A 23626-nucleotide genomic window follows, 5' to 3' on the forward strand; every position below is an offset into this window, starting at 1 on the left:
AGATTTTTCTAGTCGTTCATTTAAACCATTAGTTGACTAATTGCACGTTTATATTATTTTAATTACTTAAATATATCCTGGGGGGAATACTAAATCATAATGAGCATTTAATATATATATATAGGCATATAATATAGCCTATTCCACCATCAAGTGCAAACATAAAGTTTGTCGCAAAGACCCGGCAAATGTAATGATTATGAATGTGTTGGAAAAAATATCAAGGACAAATTTTAATTACATATTAATAATCTACTGTTTTCTGTATCAGTGTCTGCTGCAAAGATGAAGTTGACGATGCTGACTCGACATCTCCGCAAGTATAGTGAACATGCCTACAGAGAGAAATGCCCCTTTCATACGGATTATACAAGCAGAGAGTATTTCTTTTCTATTTGAATTGGTTAAAAGTAGACATTTTAAGCTTTCTATAGATATATTTCTCATGTCTGTGAGGCAAGTAGCCTATACTCTTGAGTTTCGGTTCATTTTTGTGATGCACCGAAATGGCAGAAAGTGCATCCACAACGTTTTCTTGTTATTGTGAGTTTACACAAATAAAAGTAGACCCTTTACAGTTTCGTATTACTCCTATCTGTATGACCAAAAATGACAGAGACAAAATGCAAGTGATTGTGCCAGCGCCTCCACGTCATGCAGTAAGCATGCTCCACATTTTTCGCAAACACTTGGATATGTGCCTAATAATACACAACAAAATCCCCAGAGTTAAATCAACTCTGCTTAGAGTACATATGGTCCTTCTCTAAATATTGTTTAAGTAACACTGAAGCAGTCAAAGTCAGTTGTAGCTTTTGTTTCTCTCTTTTCTTCAGTGATTCTGCTTGTTAACAGCAGGTGTTTATCATTAATGCTCAATCATCACTTAATTAATCACTTAATTATCTCATTGGGCCCTATTTTAACGATCTAAACTCAAAGTGTAAAGCGCACGGTGCAGGTGCACTCAGGGCATGTCCAAATCCACTTTTGCTATTTTAACGACGGAAAAACGGTCCGTGCGTTCAATAACGTAACGTTCAATAAACCAATCGGAGTGTCATCTCCCATTCCCTTTAAGAGCGAGATGCGCTCGCACCATGGCGGATTGCTATTTACATGGTGGAATTTGTTGGCGGAAAAGCTGAACGCTTTTCAAGCGAAGAAACCGATCTGCTTGTGCGCGAAGTTAAAGTCAGTTAATATATATGTGTGTGTATTGGCACAATTGTTCAATTAATTAGCCAATTTCGTTCATCATTATAAGTAGTAATAGGCTGAATTGAAAATAGGTAGCCTAATTCTAATACACGCAATGACTATTCATCATTACATTTTTATATTTATGTAGCCTACACAATAATATTCTTTTACACTGTAATCCTTTTGTTTTTAATATTTGGCATGTTTGTGTGATGCGCATCCCTGTGTGTAATAAGCAAAGTCAACGCACACTGTGGACGCGCCCAGAGGCGCAGTTTCTACCAACGCGCTCTAACAAAAAAATATTGCGCCATTGACTTTAGACCAGGTTTGAGTTGGTCTATGGCGCAGTCTATTTTCAGCTCCTTAAAATAGCAATGCGCCGGCAATGCGCCTGAACACACCTCTTTTTTAGACCAGCACGCCCATGGGCGCACTAACTGGCGCAAATGCATTTACTAATTTAAGGACGTGGCGCTGAACGGGAAAACGCGAACGGCGCCGGACGCAAACTAGCAAACACACTTGCGCTGCGCCTTGCGTCGCATTGCGCCGGGTGTATTATAGGGCCCATTAACTTTAACTCTGCTTCAGTGTTACTTTAACACTATTTAGAGAGGGACCATATGTACTCTAAGCAGAGTTGATTTAACTCTGGAGATTTTGCTGTGTAGCAAACATTTATCTAGGTTAAAGTTATAGTGAGCAGTCATGTAATGTTGCTACTTACATGTTTCAAATGATAAGCCATATTTGAGGCAGATGGATCATAGACGAACGTTTGGATTTTCTGCCCAACATACTGTAATTACCACCCACTGTTAATGATCTATCCCCTCACGAACTGTGTGACTTCGACACAAGTTTTTTTTTCTTTTTTCTGCGACTAATCGACTATATTTTGGTCGACTAAGCCTCTACTAGTCAACTAATGTTTAGTTGACTATTAGGGGGCAGCCCTAGTGTGTACTTCATGATATTTTTCCAACATTTTTCTCTCATTCCCTTAGAAAAATAGCAAGTGGTTTGCCTCTTCTGTTTCATTGTGTAATTGACTTTGCATGACAAGAAAAATAAATAAATTTGCTATTATAAAAATTAAGTAACACTGCAGCACTCTATGTTCACACTGCATGTTAAGCCTTTTAAATTGAAAGTGCACAACGATTGTGGTTATATTTATGTAATAATAATGACAGACCAATCAGAAACTAGGAATTAAAACCTAGAAACAACTATGAATACCCTAGCAACTACATGTGCTAAAACCCATTCAGAAAACCTGAACGAACCTAGTTTGTAAATAAAGTCTAAATATGAGTAGTTGACTATAAAGTAAAAATCAAGAGATTTTTTTTCAGATCAGAAGCAACAAAAAATAATGAATTATTAACTCAATAACAGAGACCTTTAAATGGCATTTCACTAGCACAGACTATATAAGCGAACATTGGTTTGTCAGTAATAATACACAGACTGATATATCCAATGCAAGCAAAGAGCTGGCCTAGCAGTTATGTTGTTTTGTGTGCTGAAAGACAATAAATAGGAGGTCAACAACGAGGGAAAGCTACAACATAATGCTTCAGAATCGATTTCCAGAGATCTTGCCTTGCCTACAAGCGAAGCAAGTAAACAAGGCCAGAATCAAAGGACAGCAAGTGCGGAGGAAAATGTCTGATGGAAAACAGATCGGTGTTCCCATTATACAGCACTCCTACCGCTAAGGTGTTTAATGTTTTAAACGTATATCAAGCGTGGAAAATACCCCCAGATGAAGTCAACATAAAATCTGTAATACAGTATGTGAAATACAGTATGTGTGACTAAATTAAACCCGAGCAAAGGAAAAACAAAACCAAAACAAACCCAAACAGCAGTGCTCGAGATGAGCGGATGATAATCAATGCCATTTACAGTTAATGTGTCAGACTGTGAATAATTTGGAGTAAAGGAGTTGCCACAACTCTGGCAAAAAAAACAAAAAAAAAAGGCAGACACTTTTGCCTTAGGCTGTGAAATCACTCAAGCGCTTAAAACATGAGACTTGTCAGCCTCATGGCAGTGTCTTCTGTGTAAAGGTGATAATGTTGCAGGAGGTGCTTATGAAAGAGTTGTTGTGGTTGTGCTTGAGCAGATATAGCAGGTCTGGGTTGGGCTCACAACAAACAAGTGAGATAAACACAAACACAGACAGAGCTTGCAGAACTCTCCAACTAACTAAAGTTTGCCCAACATAACTAGGGATACATGATATAACGGAGACCGTATCACCGTATTGACTAAGGATGTGCAAAAATCTGTGTGAGCCAAAATCTGATTATTTAGAACAACATATGGTAAAAAAACCCCAAAAAATACTAGTTGTGAAGCAAAGACTTGCGTCTGTATACGGCATAACAGAAAGTACAGACCTCCCAACCTTTTAATAGGTTAAATGCCATTTATTTTAAAAATAAGTAGACTAAATTGCTATAACTTTTATTCCACAAAAACTCTAATTAAATCTAATTCATCACATTAAAAAAAAAAGCCCTCACAAAAACGGGGACCTTCAGATTATTTAATAATAATAGGTAGAGGTTGAACGATAGTGTATTTTGCCAATACTGATTGCTAAAATTGGACAATATGACTAATAACAATAATATAAATGAAAACGTTCCACTTGAATGATTAAGTGATTTACTCATAAAAGACAATCGCTTGTTTCATTCCAGAATTAATCAATGCTTTTGAACAAATCACTTGTGTTACTAAAAGCCCACCACTAATGCACTAAGTCTGGAAAGCACAAAGACAAGTAAGTGAATCAAACATTAAAGAGTTTGAACGTTGCTTGACCAACCAAATTCGAGAACAGAAAGTAATTATTTTATATAATTATTAAAATTTGTATATAATTGTATATAACAACGGCACTTATTTGCTTGTGTGATTATGCTTAAAGGCACAATATGTAATGTTCGCAGCTAGTGGTCGATAATTCAAAACAAAGGCGTAGCTTGATGGTGGTGAATGAGCGTGGAATCATGGGAGTTGTCGTCTTCACCTCCAAAGCCAATGGTGAGCAATCTGACGAACTCTGGCAGGAATCATGTTCATAGATGAGCTTAAGTATTAAAGTTTTATTAACGTTACTGTGGTCTGAAGCAGGGCGGGTTGAGAGACGTAGGAGTCTAGCTGAGCTTTTATTATGCTTATGCTGAAGTCGGCCGCTTCCACTGTTTTCGTTGCGTTTATAAAGTACAAGTGGCTCTGGGGTAACACAGCGCTGTTTTACATGGTTAAAACAATCATACTAAATACATTTGAGTGTGTTGAAAATTGTTATAATGGTACTCTGTGCATTCGCTTAGTGGCTGGTATGAGAGACTTGTTGCACTTTGTAGTAATCTATATCCATATGAGAATATCATATTAATAAAAACTGAATGACTTTGCTTTGTTTCTAAAACACATGCAATTAATTTGAAAGGTGCCCAAGAATGCTTTTTCACAAGATGTAATATAAGTCTAAGGTGTCCCCTGAATGTGTCTGTGAAGTTTCAGCTCAAAATACCCCATAGATTTTTTTAAATTAATTTTTTTAACTGCCTATTTTGGGGCATCATTAACTATGCACTGATTTTTTCAGCGCGCCGCCCCTTTAATTCACGTGCTCCCTGCCACACGAGCTCTCGATTATATTACAGCACATTTACAAAGTTCACACAGCTAATATAACCCTCAAATGGATCTTTACAAGATGTTCGTCATGCATGCTGTATGCATGCTTCGAATTATGTGAGTAAAGTATTTATTTTGATGTTTATATTTGATTCTCTATGAGTTTGAGGCTGTGCTCCGTGGCTAACGGCTAATGCTACACTGTTGGAGAGATTTATAAAGAATGGTGTTCATGAATTATACAGACTGCAAGTGTTTAAAAATGAAAATAGCGACGGCTCTTGTCTCCGTGAATACAGTAGTAAACGATGGTAACTTTAACCTCATTTAACAGTATATTAGCAACATGCTAACAAAACATTTAGAAAGACAATTTACAAATATCAGTAAAAATATCATGATATCATGGATCATGTCAGTTATTATTGCTCCATCTGCCATTTTCGCTGTTGTTCTTGCTTACCTAGTCTGTTGATTCATATATATTATATACACGACTTTGGTGTTTCCATACTAAAGTAAAACGGGAAAACGAGGATATGACGTCATTGACAGGTGAGGAAATGACACGGTCTGGTTAAAATTGCTGATTTCTCTGAATTTAATCATTGTTGGAAACATTTGGGATAATGTAAGTACACAAGTCAACAAAATATATAACACTGTACTAGTGGTTTTTGGATATTTTAACCAAAAAATCTTACATATTGTGCCTTTAAATATAATTTCAGCCTTAACATAAAAATAACGTCTATCTGTATTGGCCAAAGGTTCTATATCAGTGTATTTCTACTAACTACATATGACAGTCTATTATATACTATAGGGACTAACTGCTGCCATTACTGTTCGAGGGCAGCTGTATGTATACATATGTGTGTGAGCGTGATGGAATTAACAGACTTAATTAAGACAACACATACAGTACGTTTGTCAGAAACGAGTTTAGCCCCTGGGCAGACAGAAGGACAAGGGCCAGAACTACACCTGCTACTCAGATGAAGCATTTTGGGTTTGTGTGTATATATGTATATGTATGATTGCCTTAAGATAGACAGCCAACTGTTTTATATTCTCCAACTTCAACTGACATCTTACCGAATATTACACCAGCATTTTTTTTTTATTACAACACCAAGTCTAATTCTCTTTTATGACCATTCTGTTATATAAAATACCACTGTTCACATTACGATATGTGTATACTTGGCAATAACAAGTATCACAACACATCTATCCATCTTTCTTGGAGGCATTTCGAAGGTTAATTCTAGCTCTGTGGATGGTGGCGTCATACAAAATGTTCCCACATTGAAGAGTCTGCAGTGTCCCAGATACAGACAGCCTTAGCAACGAGGGAGAGATCAAAAGGAACACCTACTCGGAGCAGACGGATACCAACGCTGCAAACAGCTACTGATGGTAACCCATGGCAACTCCTGATAACTGTGCATTCTGAAAAAAAAAAAATAAACAGCCACAGCAAGTGCCTTCGCAATCTATACTAACAGTAGATTTTGTTTCCGACTACCGTGTGCGATATGGACATCTTCTTGGCCAATGTAGACATCACAAGGTTGCCCTCACAGCTCAGAACGGAACTGAAAACCAATCCAATCATTGAGATATAAAAGGAATTGGGCAGGAGGAATTAAATGGGATCCAAAATAGCAATCTTTGTGCTTCCTTAAATATCCAGCACCTCTCAAATGGAGCAAGGAAATGTGTTGCCAGAAAAAAAAACTCCTTGTTTGTCACTGCTTAGTAAGCCGAGACCCAGAAAGGAAAAATATTTAGAGAACTAAAATAAGACAAGAAAAATAAGGAAATTCAAGGAAAGTAACAGTACATACTGGGTTTCAAATTTAATCAAATTTAACACTTTTTGAGACCTTTTTATGAACTGCACAAATGAAATCAATATGTCCAAACTAGGGACGTCAATTTACAGGAATTCCCATAATTGGTCGTTGTTAATATTAAAGATCAATTAATCGATTAATCGTTAACTTTAAACTCTTAAAAGGACAGTTAACCCAAAAATGAAAAATTTGTCATCACTTATTGACCCTCAGGTGCCAAATGGCATCCTAAACCTTCACAGTCTTCCTCTGAGTCTGCACTTTCATGACGTAATGCTGTTTTGACTGCTGGGTAAAGTCCTCTGCATAGCTCGCAGACTTGCGGGCTAAGCAGAAGTGTGCATCGAGGGTGCATATCAGCCACAAAGAGGGCTCTCGCGAGCACCCTTCTGAAACCTAAAATGATGAATAGGACACCCTACGGTCTTGCGGACTTAACGGACATGAGTACGCGGCAGCCACTGTAAGCCCACAAGACCGAAAGTGCATAGAAGTGTGCCATTTGGGATTCAGCCTGCATGTCGCACAGAGTAGGGCACTTCAGATGCAGATATAAAACAGACAATGAAACGGTATGTATACGGTACACTACTGTACATGTTTTCATATCATTTTAAAATAATTCATTTGTTGTCTAGATGCTGCATTAGGGGAGAAAGAACAGCAGAATGTTTGCCATCAAGGCTGAGAGGACGCTAACATTAGTAGTAGCTCAAGCTACTGACAAAAACACAGTTTTGACCCAAATGTTTAAATGTCACGATTGTTACCATCTATTAGCATTAGTTTATATCCAGCTGGTTGCATTTCATGCATTCGTTATTGCATATTTAAAGCTTGCGACGTAAGAAAGCTAACTGTATCGTCACGCAGAACATATAAACAAATAAGAAACGCATTGAATTTCAGTTCATTTTTTTATCGTCCCAGTAATAGCCTACATATTTTCTTATTTTGATAAGATAATCAAGTGTTTTAAAATAGAAGCAAATACAGTGTCAACGTATTCATAAAATATAGATATGTATCCATTTTCAATGGCATGTCCTTTGTATAGATATTTAAAGATTGCCATCTTTAAGCATGACTGTTTGAATTTATATAAAATGGTAACACTTTACAATAAGAGTCCATCTGTAACATTAACTAAAGTTAATAAAAGTATTGTTCATTTTTGATTTAAACATTTACTAATACATTTTTTTACATTTAAAGTTGTCATTAGTTGACATTAGTTAATGCACTATGAAGTAACATGAATGATATATATTAATATTTTGTATATTTAAAAAGTACAGTATTCATGGTTCAGTACTGTTTTTCAATTTTTGTAATAAAATTCAGCACTATTTTATGTGTTATGTTTATTTTCATTCAGTATACATAAAAATAAAAAAAAACTATTGGCTGATTAATCGGTTATCAGTCAGCATGGTCCAACCTAGTTATTGTTATCAGTAAAATACACTATTGGTCAAGTGTATCCCCTATAGTGAGCCTGGTTGAGAACAACTGATGGAGACCTATTACAAAATCAGTGAACTAAAATAAATACTGTTGGCTGTTTCTTTTTATTAACCTTTATGTTTTGCTGGCTCTAGCTCACACTACAAGACTTGCTTGTCACCCTATTATGTTTTAAGCCCCAGATCATCACAGATGCTCATAGCGTGCGCACTTGTGACACACTCAGAGTAGTCGCAAACTTTTTTTAAATCTAGCCAAACATCAGATGTGTGCATTGGTGCGTCTCTGAGCAGCAATGACCAACAGCCAATAAGATTTCCAGGAGAAAAAAATGCTAGAGGAGGGCGAGGCAGTGGGAAATGGAAGACAAAACCTGTGCAAATATTGTTAAGAATGGACTTACTATGGGTTACCATGTGTTTGTGCCTTGCAAAGTGTGCTGAGTTTGTGTCTTGTAGTGCATGGAGGTCTGTAATGCCTAGAGAAAGCTGTCCGTTAGCATTCATCTCAATGCCAGTTGCTCGGTCTTCTCGGAAGTATGCAATTTGAATTCTGCCATCTTTGCTCACAGCCACTCAGTTCTGGACACAATTGTTTACGAGTCAATCAGGGGCTAACTGGACCATGCTAAACAGCCAAACCTTGACCTCTTGGTGTGTGCCTGTCCATATTTGTCTCTCGAAACCACCAATACGATGGCATTAGCCCCTCTGTTACCCCCAAAACACCCAAAAGCATGCAGACTGACCAGTGTGCACAAAATAAGTTAAAAAAATTGTTCTCTGGAAAAAATGAGAACATTTTGTCTTTAAAACTCATTCAAATCTCAACATGACAGCTACCATGAAAGGATCACTTATGTACAATAAAACAGCTTTTTCTAAGCCACTCATATACTGAACATCATTTTGACACATTTGTCAAAAGTACTACTCATTTCTTTAAGTACTATTCTCATTTCTAAGTGCATCTATTGCAGTGTGGAATAATGGAAACCCATGTTAACCATTTTGCTATATTGAGTTACAAGAAACTGGTTAAAGTACTGGTAGTCAGTAATTTCAAAGCTTGTAAAAGAAACTGCTTGCCCAAAGAAATAGGCAGTGTTGGGGGTAATGCATTACAAGTAACCTGAGTTATGTAATCAGATTACTTTTTCAAGTAACTAGTAAAGTAACGTTATTTTTTTTAATTTACAACAAAATATCCAAGTTACTTTTTCAAATAAGTTACTTTTTCACATTTATTGACTGACAGCTCTCCTGTCCCCATGTTGAGAGAAATAAAGTGCAGGTGTTGTGTGCTGTGTGAACATGATGGTTATTGTAGTTCTAGACTAAATGTGAACATGCATTTACTCATCTCACTTGCATGAAAACATTCAGTATGTCTCAAAATGCAATCTCAGAATTTTATGCAAACCTGTAATAATTAACTATATTAAATTACTCAAATATACTTCATGTATTTAATCTCACTTTATTAACAAATGTCTTTGCTGCTGACCTTCAATGATTCAATTCAACCATACTAATAAGCAAAAATTACTTTAGATTAGATTTAGAAATAAGAGTGTTGAACTTCCTTCTCCTGTATCTTATTCTTCTTCTTTAATCCAGAATAGCAGCACAGCTGCAAGGTTTGTTTGAATTGCGCCCTCTACTGTACAGGTGTAAATATGCATTTCCTTCAGCCTGAGGTTTATAGGGTATATGACAAATGTCACATGACCAAACCGGAAAACTGGGTCTCATTGCATCTGCTTGTCAGAGAAAGTGTTAACAGCAGTATGAACTGACGGCATATCTATGGACTTTTAAGGTAATCAGCGAGACTACCTAGTTTATATTGTTATAGGTGTTTTATTCTATTAAATATCTAAACGTTAGTGTGAGGTAGAGAAATTTAAAAAGCTTTTAAAGATCAATCTGTATATGCAGGGAACATCAGTTATGCTCATCTTTGCTCGCTCCTTTTAAGGAATAAAACAGCAATTTTTTCATGAAGCACATATAAAAGACCTAAACCGGAAGCGATCTGATCTGTTTTACAGAATACGGAAGTTAGATTGTGCATAAACCCCTATTCATTTCACTTTTGGTGTTAAATGGCCTTAACATTTGCCAAAAATTTCTTTTTTTTTTTTTTTTTTTTTTTTTTTTAAACAAACAAGCAAGCCCAGCCCAGGTGAGAAAAAGTAATCCAAAAGTAATGTAATGCATTACTTTTTATAAAAAAGTAACTAAGTAATGCAGTTAGTTACTTTTTTAGGGAGTAACGCAATATTGTAATGGATTAATTTTAAAAGTAACTTTCCCCAATACTGGAAAGAGGTGGCTGAGTTGTAGTCCAGATAGGCAAGCCAAAAAAGTGTCTATATAAGTATATTGAGGTCACAGAGTCTGAACAAGATTATGCATTATCATGTTAACACTGATGTTGAAGTATAACTATCATTGCATAGTACATATACTTTTCATTATGCAAACAGATTTCCATGGACACAACCATAAGCAATCACGGCTTACCTGCGCAGAGCACTTGCCGGCACCTCTGGCTTCTCTGATTGGCCATAGCAGCTAGCTGTACCATCAGGTATCCGACCTTCCTCTCTGAACATGGCAGCCGCCGCAGAACTGATAATTCCCACAGCATCCTGCACACGCTTCTCCAGGGGATAATCCCATTCATCGTATGCCACAGATATCATCCCTGTCGGAAAGGCTTCCGGGGTATGTTCGATATTTCCTGTTGTCAAACTAGGAACAATCCACACAAAGCCAGCCCCGGTGAGCCCTAGTGAACGGGCTTCATCCATAACCAGCGCTGCTTCGTCTTTGGAGCAATAGAGGAGGATGACGGGTGACTGGATGCGTTTAAGCTGCACGTGGGCTCGGTCCTCAGGTTCGCCAACACCGTCCAGCGTCACTACGCTCTGAAGGTCCCAACGAACAAAGCTGTGGTCCACTGTGACGCGTACAGTGGCTATGAACTCCTGGAAACCTGGGTACTTAGTGGTGACCACCGAGAATACATGCCAGTCATACTCCTCCATTATAGCAAGCATCAACAGTGCCTCCTGCTGGAGGGAGGCCCCAAACTGGAAAAACGAAGAACCGGCATCCTGGGAGAAAGAGAGATAGCAAGAGGGAGGGAGAGCCAGAAAGAACAGGTGGTGGAAAAGAAAAGGAGAAAGGGAAATATGAGTAGGAGTGAAGACAGAAAATGAAACTTAGATAAAGAAACACAGGGAAATACAAACCATGTGTTGTCACATCCGACTCTGATAGTTGGGTAATTGTACTCCCAACTGCATTTTTGCCAATGGACAGTTGTCAGTTCTGATAAATCAACTAAACTACCTTAGCTGAGCCTTAACAATAAAACCTCAACATTTCCTTCCTGTAAGCCTTTTATTTCATTTTAAATGTACAACAGTATCTGACATGGTAAATAGTGAGGTGATTCTCAGGTCCGTGAGGAAAAAACAATGAGCTGCACGATATGTCAAGTGACTCAGAGGATTTCATGTAGCCAACTCAAGTCCAAAAAGATTTAATGTTACTTCTAATGTTTCACTGATGCTGTTGCAGCACATTATTCTCCCATTTTATTTCAAACCTAATGTGGTTGCAGACATAGTGTCTCCATTTGCGCTATTATTTACACTGCATACACCATTTACACCAAACTCGCATCTGCGATTTATCTTCTTGTATACATTTGGTCATTATACATTCACGTTCATTTGGTTAGGACTAGAAAGATCCCTTTCTTTGATGGGTTTTTAAAATGTTCATGGAAAGTATATGGAATAAAAAGAGCATGAAAACAATGGGAACATCATTATACACAGTAAACAATAATGTTGCACAGATAGAACAATTTTTACTCATAAATGTATGTTTTGCCTTACTCTAATGTTGTTTAATGTGCTATATGCGGACTTGTTTATATTGTATTTTTTGCATTTCCTTAACAAAACAAAATCTACTTTTTGAACTGCTGTTTACACACATTTACAGTGGCCTTACACTACCGCGCAAAGGTTTGCTGTCAGTAAGATTTTTTAAGAAATTACCTTTTATTCTGCAAGGATGCGTTAAATTGATCAAAGTGACAGTAAAAACATTTATAATGTTAAAAAAGTTTCTATTTCAAATACATGCTGTTCTTTTGAACTTTTTATTTATCATTACTTGAAAAAAAAGGCATCACTGTTTCCACAAAAAATATAAAGCAGCACAACTGTTTTTAACATTAAAAATAATAAGAAGAAATGTTTCTTCAGCACCAAATCAGCATATTTAAATGATTTCTGACTGGAGTAATGGTTGCTGAAAATTCAGTTTTGCCATTGCACTAATAATTTTTTTTTTTAATATATTAAAATATAAAAGTTATTATAAAAGAGATAAGAGACTTCCTTAAAAAAACAAAACAAAATTACCAATCCCAAACTTTTGAATGGTACTAGTGTACTTTGATATTTTGTATCTAATGCAATGATATTCATACATTTTTAAGAGTGTCTCCCATAAACCATAAAATATCTGCTTTCACCCAGTCATATAACATGAAATTATTTTGCTTTGTTTTGTCACCCCCGAAAGATATTTGAAAACGGCTGTTTCTCACTGCCGCTGATAAAGTTTCTTTACCCTACTGTTGAAGCTTTCAGCTTTGCAAACATGGAAGTGTGAAAAAGGTCTATAGAGGGAACAGGAACGAGCAAGAGAGAAGGGCATATATCAGGAGCAGACAGTAAGCTGTTGAATACCGGAGAGGGGAGAAAGACAGAAAATGCTGCACACTGTCACACTGGAGTCACTGACTGAGTTAAGAATAATGACTGCATCCTTGTGCGGTGACAGCTTGATATCTCAGAATACACAAACACATAAACGAGCGACAATGGAGCTTATGAATATCATGGTTCACGCGCTGTGCAAACACACAGACGCTGATCTGTCCACCACGAGCTGTGACAGATTTAAAATACTGAGCTTAAGCAAACAGTAAGACACAAATAAACAGGTAAGGAGGAGGTATTCGCCAAGGATTAGCACCATACATTGTGCAGAATAAAAAAAAAAAAAAAAAGAGGCCAAAGGCAATTGAATTTACATGAGGTAAATGTACGCTCATCCAAACTGTACCTCACTGTAACTGAACCTACTGAGAAAATTGAATCTACGGCATGTAACTGAGTCACAAAGCAATACATCTCCACTGATCCAAAACTGAGCAGGCACCGAGCTTCACATAAACCAGTTATGTCACATTCTAAAAATATATCACACAAACAATTCAGGAGACATTAAAACTCTGTCCCAGATAACACTGAGGAGTTAATAAATCAATGCAAATGTAGTGGCTGCACTCAATGTTTTGGATGGTCCCTTTTGCACTGTGAATGCAGCACTTCAGGCTTTAAGAGGTTCTAGGATGAAACTGGATTAGAGGTATGCACAGAGCTCAGGCACGCTCATATTCAGGTGCATGCGCACACACATACACATGAAGGCCCACACCAATCTCAGGTGTAAACGAATATAGGCAAAGGTATGCGTACACATTAGGGGTGCAACGGTTCTCGGTAAAAAAAAAAAAAAATTTGAACCGTACCGTTCTCCACTTACGGTTCGGCACGCACTTGCACCACGGTTCATCTCGAATGACGACACATCTATAGGCTAATATGGTAATATTGTTGAAAATAGCAACGTGGAAAACAGACAGACAGAGTTCAGATAACGTATGTTTCAGTCGATGAATACGCATTCTGGCTTCCCAAAAAGTCACAACAGCGATAATTAAAAAGCGTGGACAAAACAGTCAATCTTTGTAAACTTTGTTCACTGTAAAAGCTGTATGCTCTATGAACAGTCACTTACACCGTCATCACCCTGGTGTTGATAGCACGCAAGAGCAGGTGAGACCGGAACAGCACATGTTGCTATCTGTGTTTAAACCAAACTCATTTAAGCCTTGCTAATTTAAATATTCAAGAGCGAGACGCGAAAGAGAACTTGCACGCGCTGTGAGATGATTTGTGTGTGCTCATTCGAAGCACGCACACGCTTATCTCATGCAGAGCACAAGTTCTCTTTCAAATCTTGCACTTCAACGGACAAATTCATACAAAAATGATGTCAACATGCCCGTCTTGGCGAACATAGTCGATTATGTCTTAAGTCAGTGGTTCCCCCGGGGGGTCGCGGGATGATTTCCAGAAAAAAAAAAAAAAAAAAAAAATGTAAACAATTAAAAAATATTTTATCCATAATTGTAACAAAGTACTAAAAAATAGTCAAATTAAAAACAAAAAACATGCCAATAAAAAAGCCATCAACCTTTCGATTTTCCTTCCCCTCGACCATGACTCCTGAGGTGATTACGACAGATTAACGACATATTAGCAACAGCATCAGTTGCAGCAAGTCAATTTACAACACCATAAACATTCAGACATGTGCACATAGGTAATTCTTTAGGCTTTAAGTTTTGGATATTATTTTTTGTCGAAATGAAACTTTGGTTAATATCGACCAAAGACAACGCAGGGAGGCCAGCGGAGGAGAGCGGAGAAGAACGACCGTCACGCCTGTTTCACACATACTCCGTTTGCAGTGCGTATGCGATGCAGGAGCAGCACGTGCTATTGTGTTTTCACATATGCCGCGTTGCAGTTTATATTTATATAAAGTAATGCTTTAGATTTATATAAAGTATATATTATATTTATATAAAGTAATGCTTTAGATTTACATATGTTGCTCACGAAAGTGGCAAAACATTTAAACATAAGCTTTATGTTAAAATCACAAACATTTTAAATTAAAACAATAGACAAAAACAGGCGACTCGTCTTTTCTTTCCTTTTAAATCTTTTTACAAGAAATCCCTCAGGTTATAAAGAACTTTTTCCACCTTCACGAAGAGACGAGTGCTATCCATTATGTCTTCTTGTTCACCTAAATGCCAGGTAAGGTGCCATTTCCCTTGCTTTACCTGAGGCAAAAAGCCATGATGTGTTGACTTTGTAACAGAGACTTAAAAATTATATGCATCTATGGTGAAATTACTAGTTTTTCACGTCAATACATGTTTATTTTAAAGGTGCCCTAGAACTTCTTTTTAAAAGATGTAATGTAAGTCTAAGGTGTCTCCTGAATGTGTCTGTGAAGTTTCAGCTCAAAATACCCCATAGATTTTTTTTTTATTAATTTTTTTAACTGCCTATTTTGGGGCATCATTAACTATGCACCGATATATAGGTTGCGGCCCCTTTAAATCTCGTGCTCCCCCGCCCCCGAAGCTCGCGCTTGCCTTAAACAGCAAACACAAAGTTCACACAGCTAATATAACCCTCAAAATGGATCTTTACAAGATGTTCGTCATGCATGCTGCCTGCATGGATCGGATCATGTGAGTATAGTATTTATTTGGATGTATTACATTTGATTATGAATGAGTTTGAGGCTATGCTGCGTGGCTAACGGCTAATGCTACACTGTTTGAGAGATTTATAAAGAATGAAGTTGTGTTTATGAATTATACAGACTGCAAGTATTTAAAAATGAAAACAACGACAGCTCTCTTGTCTCCGTGAATACAGTAATAAACGATGGTAACTTTAACCACATTTAACAGTACATTATCAACATGCTAACGAAACATTTAGAAAGACAATTCACAAATATCACTAAAAATATCATGTTATCATGGATCATGTCAGTTATTATTGCTCCATCTGCCATTTTTCGCTATTGTTCTTGCTAGCTTACCTAGTCTGATGATTCAGCTGTGCACAGATCCAGACGTTAATACTGGCTGCCCTTGTGTAATGCCTCGATCATGAGCTGGCATATGCAAATATTGGGGTCATACATATTAATGATCCCGACTGTTACGTAACAGTCTGTGTTATGTTGAGATTCGCCTGTTCTTCGGAGGTCTTTTAAACAAATGAGATTTATATAAGAAGGAGGAAACAATGGAGTTTGAAACTCAGTGTATGTCTTTTCCATGTACTGAACTCAACTATGCCAATATAAATTCAATATTTAATTCTAGGGCACCTTTAATGCGAACAATGTGCTATAATTTTAATTAATTAAAGAAACTATTCCTGCTGGCTGTGATTTTAATGTTAATCAAACAACAAATGAGAAAGAAATCACTCACTGCTTATGAATGAATAGCTTTTGTAACTTCAATAATGATTAATCTTCATTTAATTTATACAGTGAAAATAATATGCAGGGTTATTATTTTACATTTCATTACTTTATCCATTTTCTGTAACTGAAACTACTGTTAGATACCTGAAAAACCTGAAAAGCACTGTTTATTTTATTTGAATATTTGCTCTATTGTATTGATTTGTGCTGCTGCTTGTAGTTTGATTATTTGTTGTTATTTTCTTTATTTTTATTTGACAGTTGTTCTATTTTCCCTGAACATATCACATGCCGAACTGTACTGAAACCGTGACCCTAAAACGGTGATAAAAAACGAACCGTGAGTAATCTGAACCGTTGCACCCCTAGTACACATATAGTGTGTCTAATCAAAAATACCTGCTTTCAGACCAGGTTTCGAAAATGAATCAGAGACTCACACGTAAGAATTTTGGTGCTGAGAGGTTTTCCGGTTTGGCAGAAAGTTGATAAGCATGTGAAGAGGGTTAGGATTTAGCCGCAGAGCTGGAGGTTTGCAGGTAGATGCACACACAAACAAACACACAAAACAAGTGTGCGCCTGGAAATTGCTTTAATCAGAGAGGGTATGAGGGTCAGAGCGTGGAAATATCTTTCCATTAAAGCACTTCTTCAATCTTGTCACCCATTTGGCCACACATCCTGACCTTGGAGCTGCCATTTTCTTAATAATGCTGCATACGAATGTTGCTTAATGACAACACTGTTTGATTGCCACTGTAGATATACATTATAATCATCGCAAACATTGCAACGCTCTCTAATCTTTATTTTATTTTTTGTTTTACTTTTTGTTTTATAACTCTGGAATGTCATGCAAATTTAATAATAGAAGAAATGGAAAAATCATATCAATAATTCAACATTCTCATGGATCTTTTGAAGTAATCTCAGAGGATATGGACAGACTCTAGAGTTTATCCTGATCATCCACGCATACTTACTGATGCTTAAACACACATACTGATTAGACACCAACAGGCCTGAAATACTCATTCATATTTGTATTTACAAAATACAGTTTATCAGAGATTATTTGATTTGTTTATGATGGCTGTTAGCATTATGATTTAGAAGATGACACTTGGGAGTTTGCTGTCCTACAGTAATATATATTTTTTAAATTTAAAAGTTTTAAACACATTGGAGAGTAATGAGCTATTCTGGCATTAAAGACATTTGGAATAAATCTTTCTGAATGTATGCTATTTGTCCCAAGGCAATCCCATTTTTTGGGTGGAAATGCCTGCTGTTCTCACTTCATCAAAGTGGTAGAGAACAGAAAGCACTCCCTGTTCCGCTTTTACTCAGCAGAGACTGGCCAGAGTTTGAACATCTGTGTGACTGACACCCCAGAAGAAGAAAAAAAAAACAGGTAAAAAAGGACCTCAGGACAAGAAAATAAGAGACCAGCATCCACTCCATTACTTTTGTATAAGGAGAATGATGGAGGTAGTAAGCAGTTTTGCAATTTCAGGGTTGACTTGCTACTCAATATTTCAGTAAAAATGTAAAGATGCTCAATAACATCAGTAACATATTGGTTATCAGCCAATATTAGAAATGTTTTAGATTATCGGTATTGGTCATTATTGGATATTTAATTGTACATGCTCATTTTCTTTATTTTTACATTTAGATCAACTGCTTAATGATAAAAGTAAATCTTTGAAAACACTAATAATTTAATAATAATGATGTAATTTTGTGAAAATCCCCCGCAAAATATCAATATTTCATTCTGTACATTATAATGATTACAACATTTAATGATTTTTAGTTTTTGCTGTTTTATTTTTAAAATAGTATAGAATATAAATATAATGCATCCAGTGTTGGGGGTAACGAGTTACAAAGTAACGGATTACAGTAACTATTACTTTTTTGGGTAACGAAGTAAAGTAACGCATTACACTAATAATATAGGTAACTACACTACTTTACTAGACTATAGGAACGCGCTTTCCTGCGTTACCCAAGCATGTGTTTGCCCGTGTGTAAAGTTCTGTCTGTTTAAGTGGTGCGTGCATGCGTGTGCCTGTATGTGTGCCGTTGCCATAGAGATCGATTTGACGTAGCTGCTGGTGCGAAGGGGAGCGGAAAATGGAGATGGGGACGGAGACAGGGGGTTTCGGCCACTGGTGATATTCACATTACTTTCAGTTTATTGCTCGAAAGGACAAAAATATTTGTGTGAAATGCACACTATGCCCAGGCGACAAGTTTGTGACTTGGTATGTTACCGCCTCTGGAAGCCACATCAAAGACTATAGACCTTATGTAGCCCCGCCCCTTTTCAGCGTTGCGCTCGTTGTCTTTTGACTTCCGGTTTGTATTTCCACAGCGATATTACATTTATGAATGAACTGCTCGTTTTAAAATCTTCCCGATCTACTGACATTTGTTAAGACATCTGCTTTAAACATAACAATGCTCATGATAACTTTCATTAACTCTACAACAAGTAAATCCACTTAACCAACTAATTATTCTTTGACAGCGATGCCATAGAAATGTACAGAGCTACCGCAAAACGGAAGTTCAAAGACAATTTTATAAAGATGGCGGCGCGCTTGTTTCTCTGGTAAATAAGGTCTATAGAATAACACAAGACGTGTCACTCGTATTGTTTTGAATGGGAGAAAGTGTAACGTGCAATATGGCGGAATAAGCCCCGCCTTCTAAGTAAGAGCCAATCGCCGACGGGTAAAGTCATTGCGTCACTGCAGCGTGTGTTAGAAGCACCGGTTTCTATAGAAACAGTCAGACGCGCGCCTCTGAAATGAGGCACTAGAGATGCGCATTTAGGTCTGTGCATATGCATTAGCTTGATCCAGCCTTAAAAATACAGTTTTTTTTGTCATGATTCGAGCGTTTGGAAAAACAATTATGAGACAGTTGTCAGATTTCATTGGTGAGTTTGGCAAACAGCTTTGGAGAATTTGATGTTTCCCCATTCAAAGAGATAGGAGCTACACTTGCATGCCCGAGAGGCGTTCAAAGATGGCCGCCGAGTGAAATGACTCGTCTCAAAGGGATTTTGGCCACATCTCCAGGAGGCAGAGGAGAGCGAGCTAAGGGGAAAACGGGGTGAGGGTTTTTGGGATGACGTGAATTTTCTGTTTAATTAATTAATTTCATTTTCTATTTCCTTTTTATGGGCTTAAGTGCATTTTAAATTAAGATTTATTTTTAATAGGATAAAGTGACCTTTATTTTTATATTTTTCATTGACCACTTCTTTTTCTGTTGTTGCCATGAATCTAATAAAAAGCTGGTTTTGTTCTCATGTTTCCCAAAGCCTGTGTTTTGAAACTTGTGTGTTGACACCATTTTAAAATGACCCCACCATAGCCTTCTTTATCCTGTTGTTTCTGGATTTTACGGTGAGGCATATTTCTTTGTGCAAACGGGGATATTGTTCTTTCATATGGTTCAATATTTATACAATAAACTCTATGCAGAAAGGTTAAGTGATGATAGGGCTATGATGTTTGTCCATGTATCTACACGGTAAATTAAGAAAAAGTAAAGTAAAGTAATAAGTAGTGAAGTTACTTTTCAAATGCAGTAACTAGTAAAGTAATCTCATTACAATTTACAGAAGTAACTAGTAACTAGTAACTAATTACATTCTTTGAGTAACTACCCCAACACTGAATGCATCAGCCATAACATCAAAATAATTATAGGCTTATCAATAAAGTCGCCATGAATTCATTAAGTTTTTTTGGCCAAAACAATGACAAAATTCGTATTTAGAAGATGTACTCATTCAAAACTTGCCAATATGGATCAACGATTTTAATGGCATCACCTTGCACTTTAGCTTCTCATCAGATTTTCTGTCCAATCAAATTCTCTGTAGAATCTAAAGCGCCCCGCCCCCTACATTATAAATTGTCACTGAAGCTGCGGCTGAAATTGGTCACTTGTCACACATTTACTATTTTCTACATGGTGAATGACACATAGTGCACTATATTGGGGAAAGATTCAGACATTGTAAATATGCTTTCCATTGAGGTGAATGAAGTCTTGTTTCACGTCGCGTTAATGTCATGCGAACCGCACAGTCTGCTCTGGTCCAGAGACACGATAGCACAGAGCAGATGATATATGAGTGTTGGTGCAAACCAGAAAATGTATCCACAAGTTTCCTACGCCCCATGAGGCCTTGCGTCAAACGTGGGAGCGTCTTCCGGTTCAAAGTAAACAAGCTGGACGTGACACTCATTCATTCAACATTTGACAGTCATTCAAGATTTAACGATCCAAACTAGCGAACGTTTGTTTTTTACTTAAAGATTTAAGATTCCAGCATAAATATTTGAACAATGTTTTACAATAAAAAAATGTTACATTAATATTAATTTATGTCAGGAGTGCAGATCAATCATGCTAAATCTAACAGACCTATTCAGTTGCGCCTGCTTCCATTTATTTACGATCACGAGAATGCAAAAAACAACTCCACTAAGGCTTTTAAATCCAAAGGCTACACATTTAGAAATATATTGATAACATACCCTATGTTTACGTCACTTTTCTGAGCATTTCTATTTATTTTCCTCTAAATTATGCGATGATTGCAATCCGAGGATGTTTGCGCGATCTCTTGTCTATCTATCCTGATCCTTTCAGCCAGAGCAACAGAGGGAGCTCATGAGAAGGCAACAGGAGTTATGAGTTATACGAGTTAACCGGAGTGTGTGAATCTGTGAAAGATATGCATTTGTCAGGAATCAACAGGCACAGGGAAGAGACAGATAAAACATTAAACTAAATAAATACACGATTATAATCATATAAGAATTGTCTTCGTCCCTCAAGCAGTCTCTGATATTTTCCATAAACATGTGTATTTATCGCAATGGTTAATATCAGTAGCTTTTAGCATCGCATACAGTGGAAACGCGACTGGCTCTGGCACGCACGATACGTTAGGAGTAAAATATCACATCATATGGCTTTGGTGCATCAGTGACAGGTGAAGTACAGACAGCGGGTTGTTCATGTATTGCAGGGTCAGGATGCTCTAGTCATGCAGTAGCACTGTTGTGGAAGGTCAGTAAAGTAAAGGGCAATTAAGGGCACGAAAACTGTTTATTGTATTGTGATATTATTAACTAATAAATGTACTAAACTGAGATGTTGTCCCTGAGCGCCGTAACGACATCTCTCATAAAGATTTGCAACTTTGCAAAGTAAACAATGATCCAAAAAACACTTAGCCTCTTCGCTAATTAGCACACTAAATACCATTGGTATGCTACTTCCGCCACCTCACCGGAAGTTGTACCCACGTTCTCTTTTACAGTAGCGGCCCGCGGAAACAGGTGGATAGGACCCATTTGAATTCTGCACAGAATGCTATATTTTAAAGCGATATGGAGGAGATAAGGATGAGACACGGTTAGAGATTAAGAGGAAACCACAGGTTTACTGAGCTCAACGGCTCTGGCCGAGCTGTGATATAAACAAAACGTCAACACATTGAATAACGCTGCGAGTTTCAAGGTACTTCAGCGGGCCTTTAAAATATATTACAATAGAAAAAAAGTTATTTAGTTATTTTGATCAAATAAATGCAGCCTTGATGAGCATGAGACTTTTTTTCAAAAACAAAAATCTTACCAACTTTTGAATGGCAGTGTAGGTGTCAACAGTATCAATATGGTATCACACATAGAAAATAAAATGTTATATATAAATAGTAGTGGACAAAAAGAGTCAGGAATGGCTTACTCATTTCAACTAATTAGAGAGGGTAAAAAACAGTCCATGATGTTTATTAATTTAGACAGTACTCGGCCAATTATCTCCTCCAGTCTAATTTAGACCCAACAACAAAACTTGCCTTTTTTGGTTGAACATGTTCAACCCTTTAGCATCCCCAGCTCTGATGTGCTCTGATGATCACTGATGAATGACAGGAGAGACTGGGACAGTACTTCCTTCTTGGCACCACAGGCATTCTGCTGGAAGAACTATCTCTGCCTTCACCACTGGGTTCCACCATTGACCTCTCAGATCAGATCAACAAAGGACACTTTTGATACGAAAAGAAAAGATCACCTTTGGTACGCTAAAAGCCCACACCATTGAGCTGGTTCCTATGAGCCCTGGACTTCAACCTACCTTCATAAAGATATATTAGAGCCTAAATCCATCAGTCAGAAGCTGCCCCTTGCAAAGTCCAGGGACACAGAGGCACATGAAGCCTTAGCAATCAAGTGTACTGTCTGTGATAGTAATTTAAAACTAAACTCATCTGAACATGATTTCTTGTCCATGGGGCCACATGACAACCCTTGACCTCACCACCTGTGCTATAGCAACTGACCCAGAAGCTTGCCAAAAATTATTTCATCTTCACCTCTACCACTTCAAAGCAAGAAAACCCACTGGGAACACCAATGACATGATTTCGAACAACTCATGTACACTGACCATATATCACTATCTGAAATAGTTGCATTGCCATTTTGTGTTCAGAGGAAAATGAATAATTTTTGTGTTATAATACCCTGGTGAAAAATAAATATGCTAAGTGTATTCATTTTTGGCATACTGGCAGGGCTTAACATTAACTTTTTTGCTCACCAGCCACTGTGGCTAGTGGTTTTCCAAAGTTACTAGCCACTCAGCATTTTCACCGGCCACAATTTTGAAATCTATATCATGGGGAAAAACTGCCATATAGATATTTTTAATATTATCTCATAATTTGGCAGCAGGTATATTAGGCTGCTGTCACTTTAAGACCTGACGTACAGATCCATTATACTGTTATGCATGCGTTTTCTTTCTCGACTGTTTACATTCACTGATGCATAACTGACTGTGTTTACATGAATACTCGTCAAGACTGGCATTTTGACATTATTTTGTGTGTATTTGACTGTTTAAGCACAATAAGCAGCGAAGAATAACTCAATTTAGTACCAAGAGGTGGTTTTATGTACACGCACTTTGGTGAGTAAAATTATGCTCAATACGCGCAATCCCACAGCAAAATTCAAGCCCAGTAACACCAACAATATTCATCTGGAGCAGATTAAACAAGTGAGTGAGGGGAGGAGGGTTTGTGTGTCAACTCGCTGTTGGAGAGATGAGAGAGTGAGAAAGCGCAGCTGGTATTGTGTATCTGTTCTGCAGAAAAATAAGTATTAGAAGAGTTTCAGATATTTCAGTATC

The 23626-nt window shown here is 37.2% G+C and overlaps 1 protein-coding gene across 4 annotated transcripts in view; it reads right to left on the reverse strand.

Moving 5' to 3' along the window:
* The window catches only part of grin2ab (glutamate receptor, ionotropic, N-methyl D-aspartate 2A, b), a 123707-nt gene that overhangs the window by 34791 nt on the left and 65290 nt on the right, over window positions 1-23626 (reverse strand). For all 4 annotated transcript variants that reach the window (XR_007185910.1, XM_048197776.1, XM_048197774.1 and 1 more), the window contains one exon: window positions 10730-11325. Coding sequence is in view for 3 of the 4 variants with exons in the window: in XM_048197776.1 (XP_048053733.1) it covers window positions 10730-11325 (596 nt within the window). In the remaining variant the exon portion in view is untranslated. The remainder of the gene's footprint in view (window positions 1-10729; window positions 11326-23626) is intronic.

The sequence above is a fragment of the Megalobrama amblycephala genome, linkage group LG7 (genome assembly GCF_018812025.1).
Source record: "Megalobrama amblycephala isolate DHTTF-2021 linkage group LG7, ASM1881202v1, whole genome shotgun sequence".
Classification (NCBI taxonomy): Eukaryota; Metazoa; Chordata; class Actinopteri; order Cypriniformes; family Xenocyprididae; genus Megalobrama; species Megalobrama amblycephala.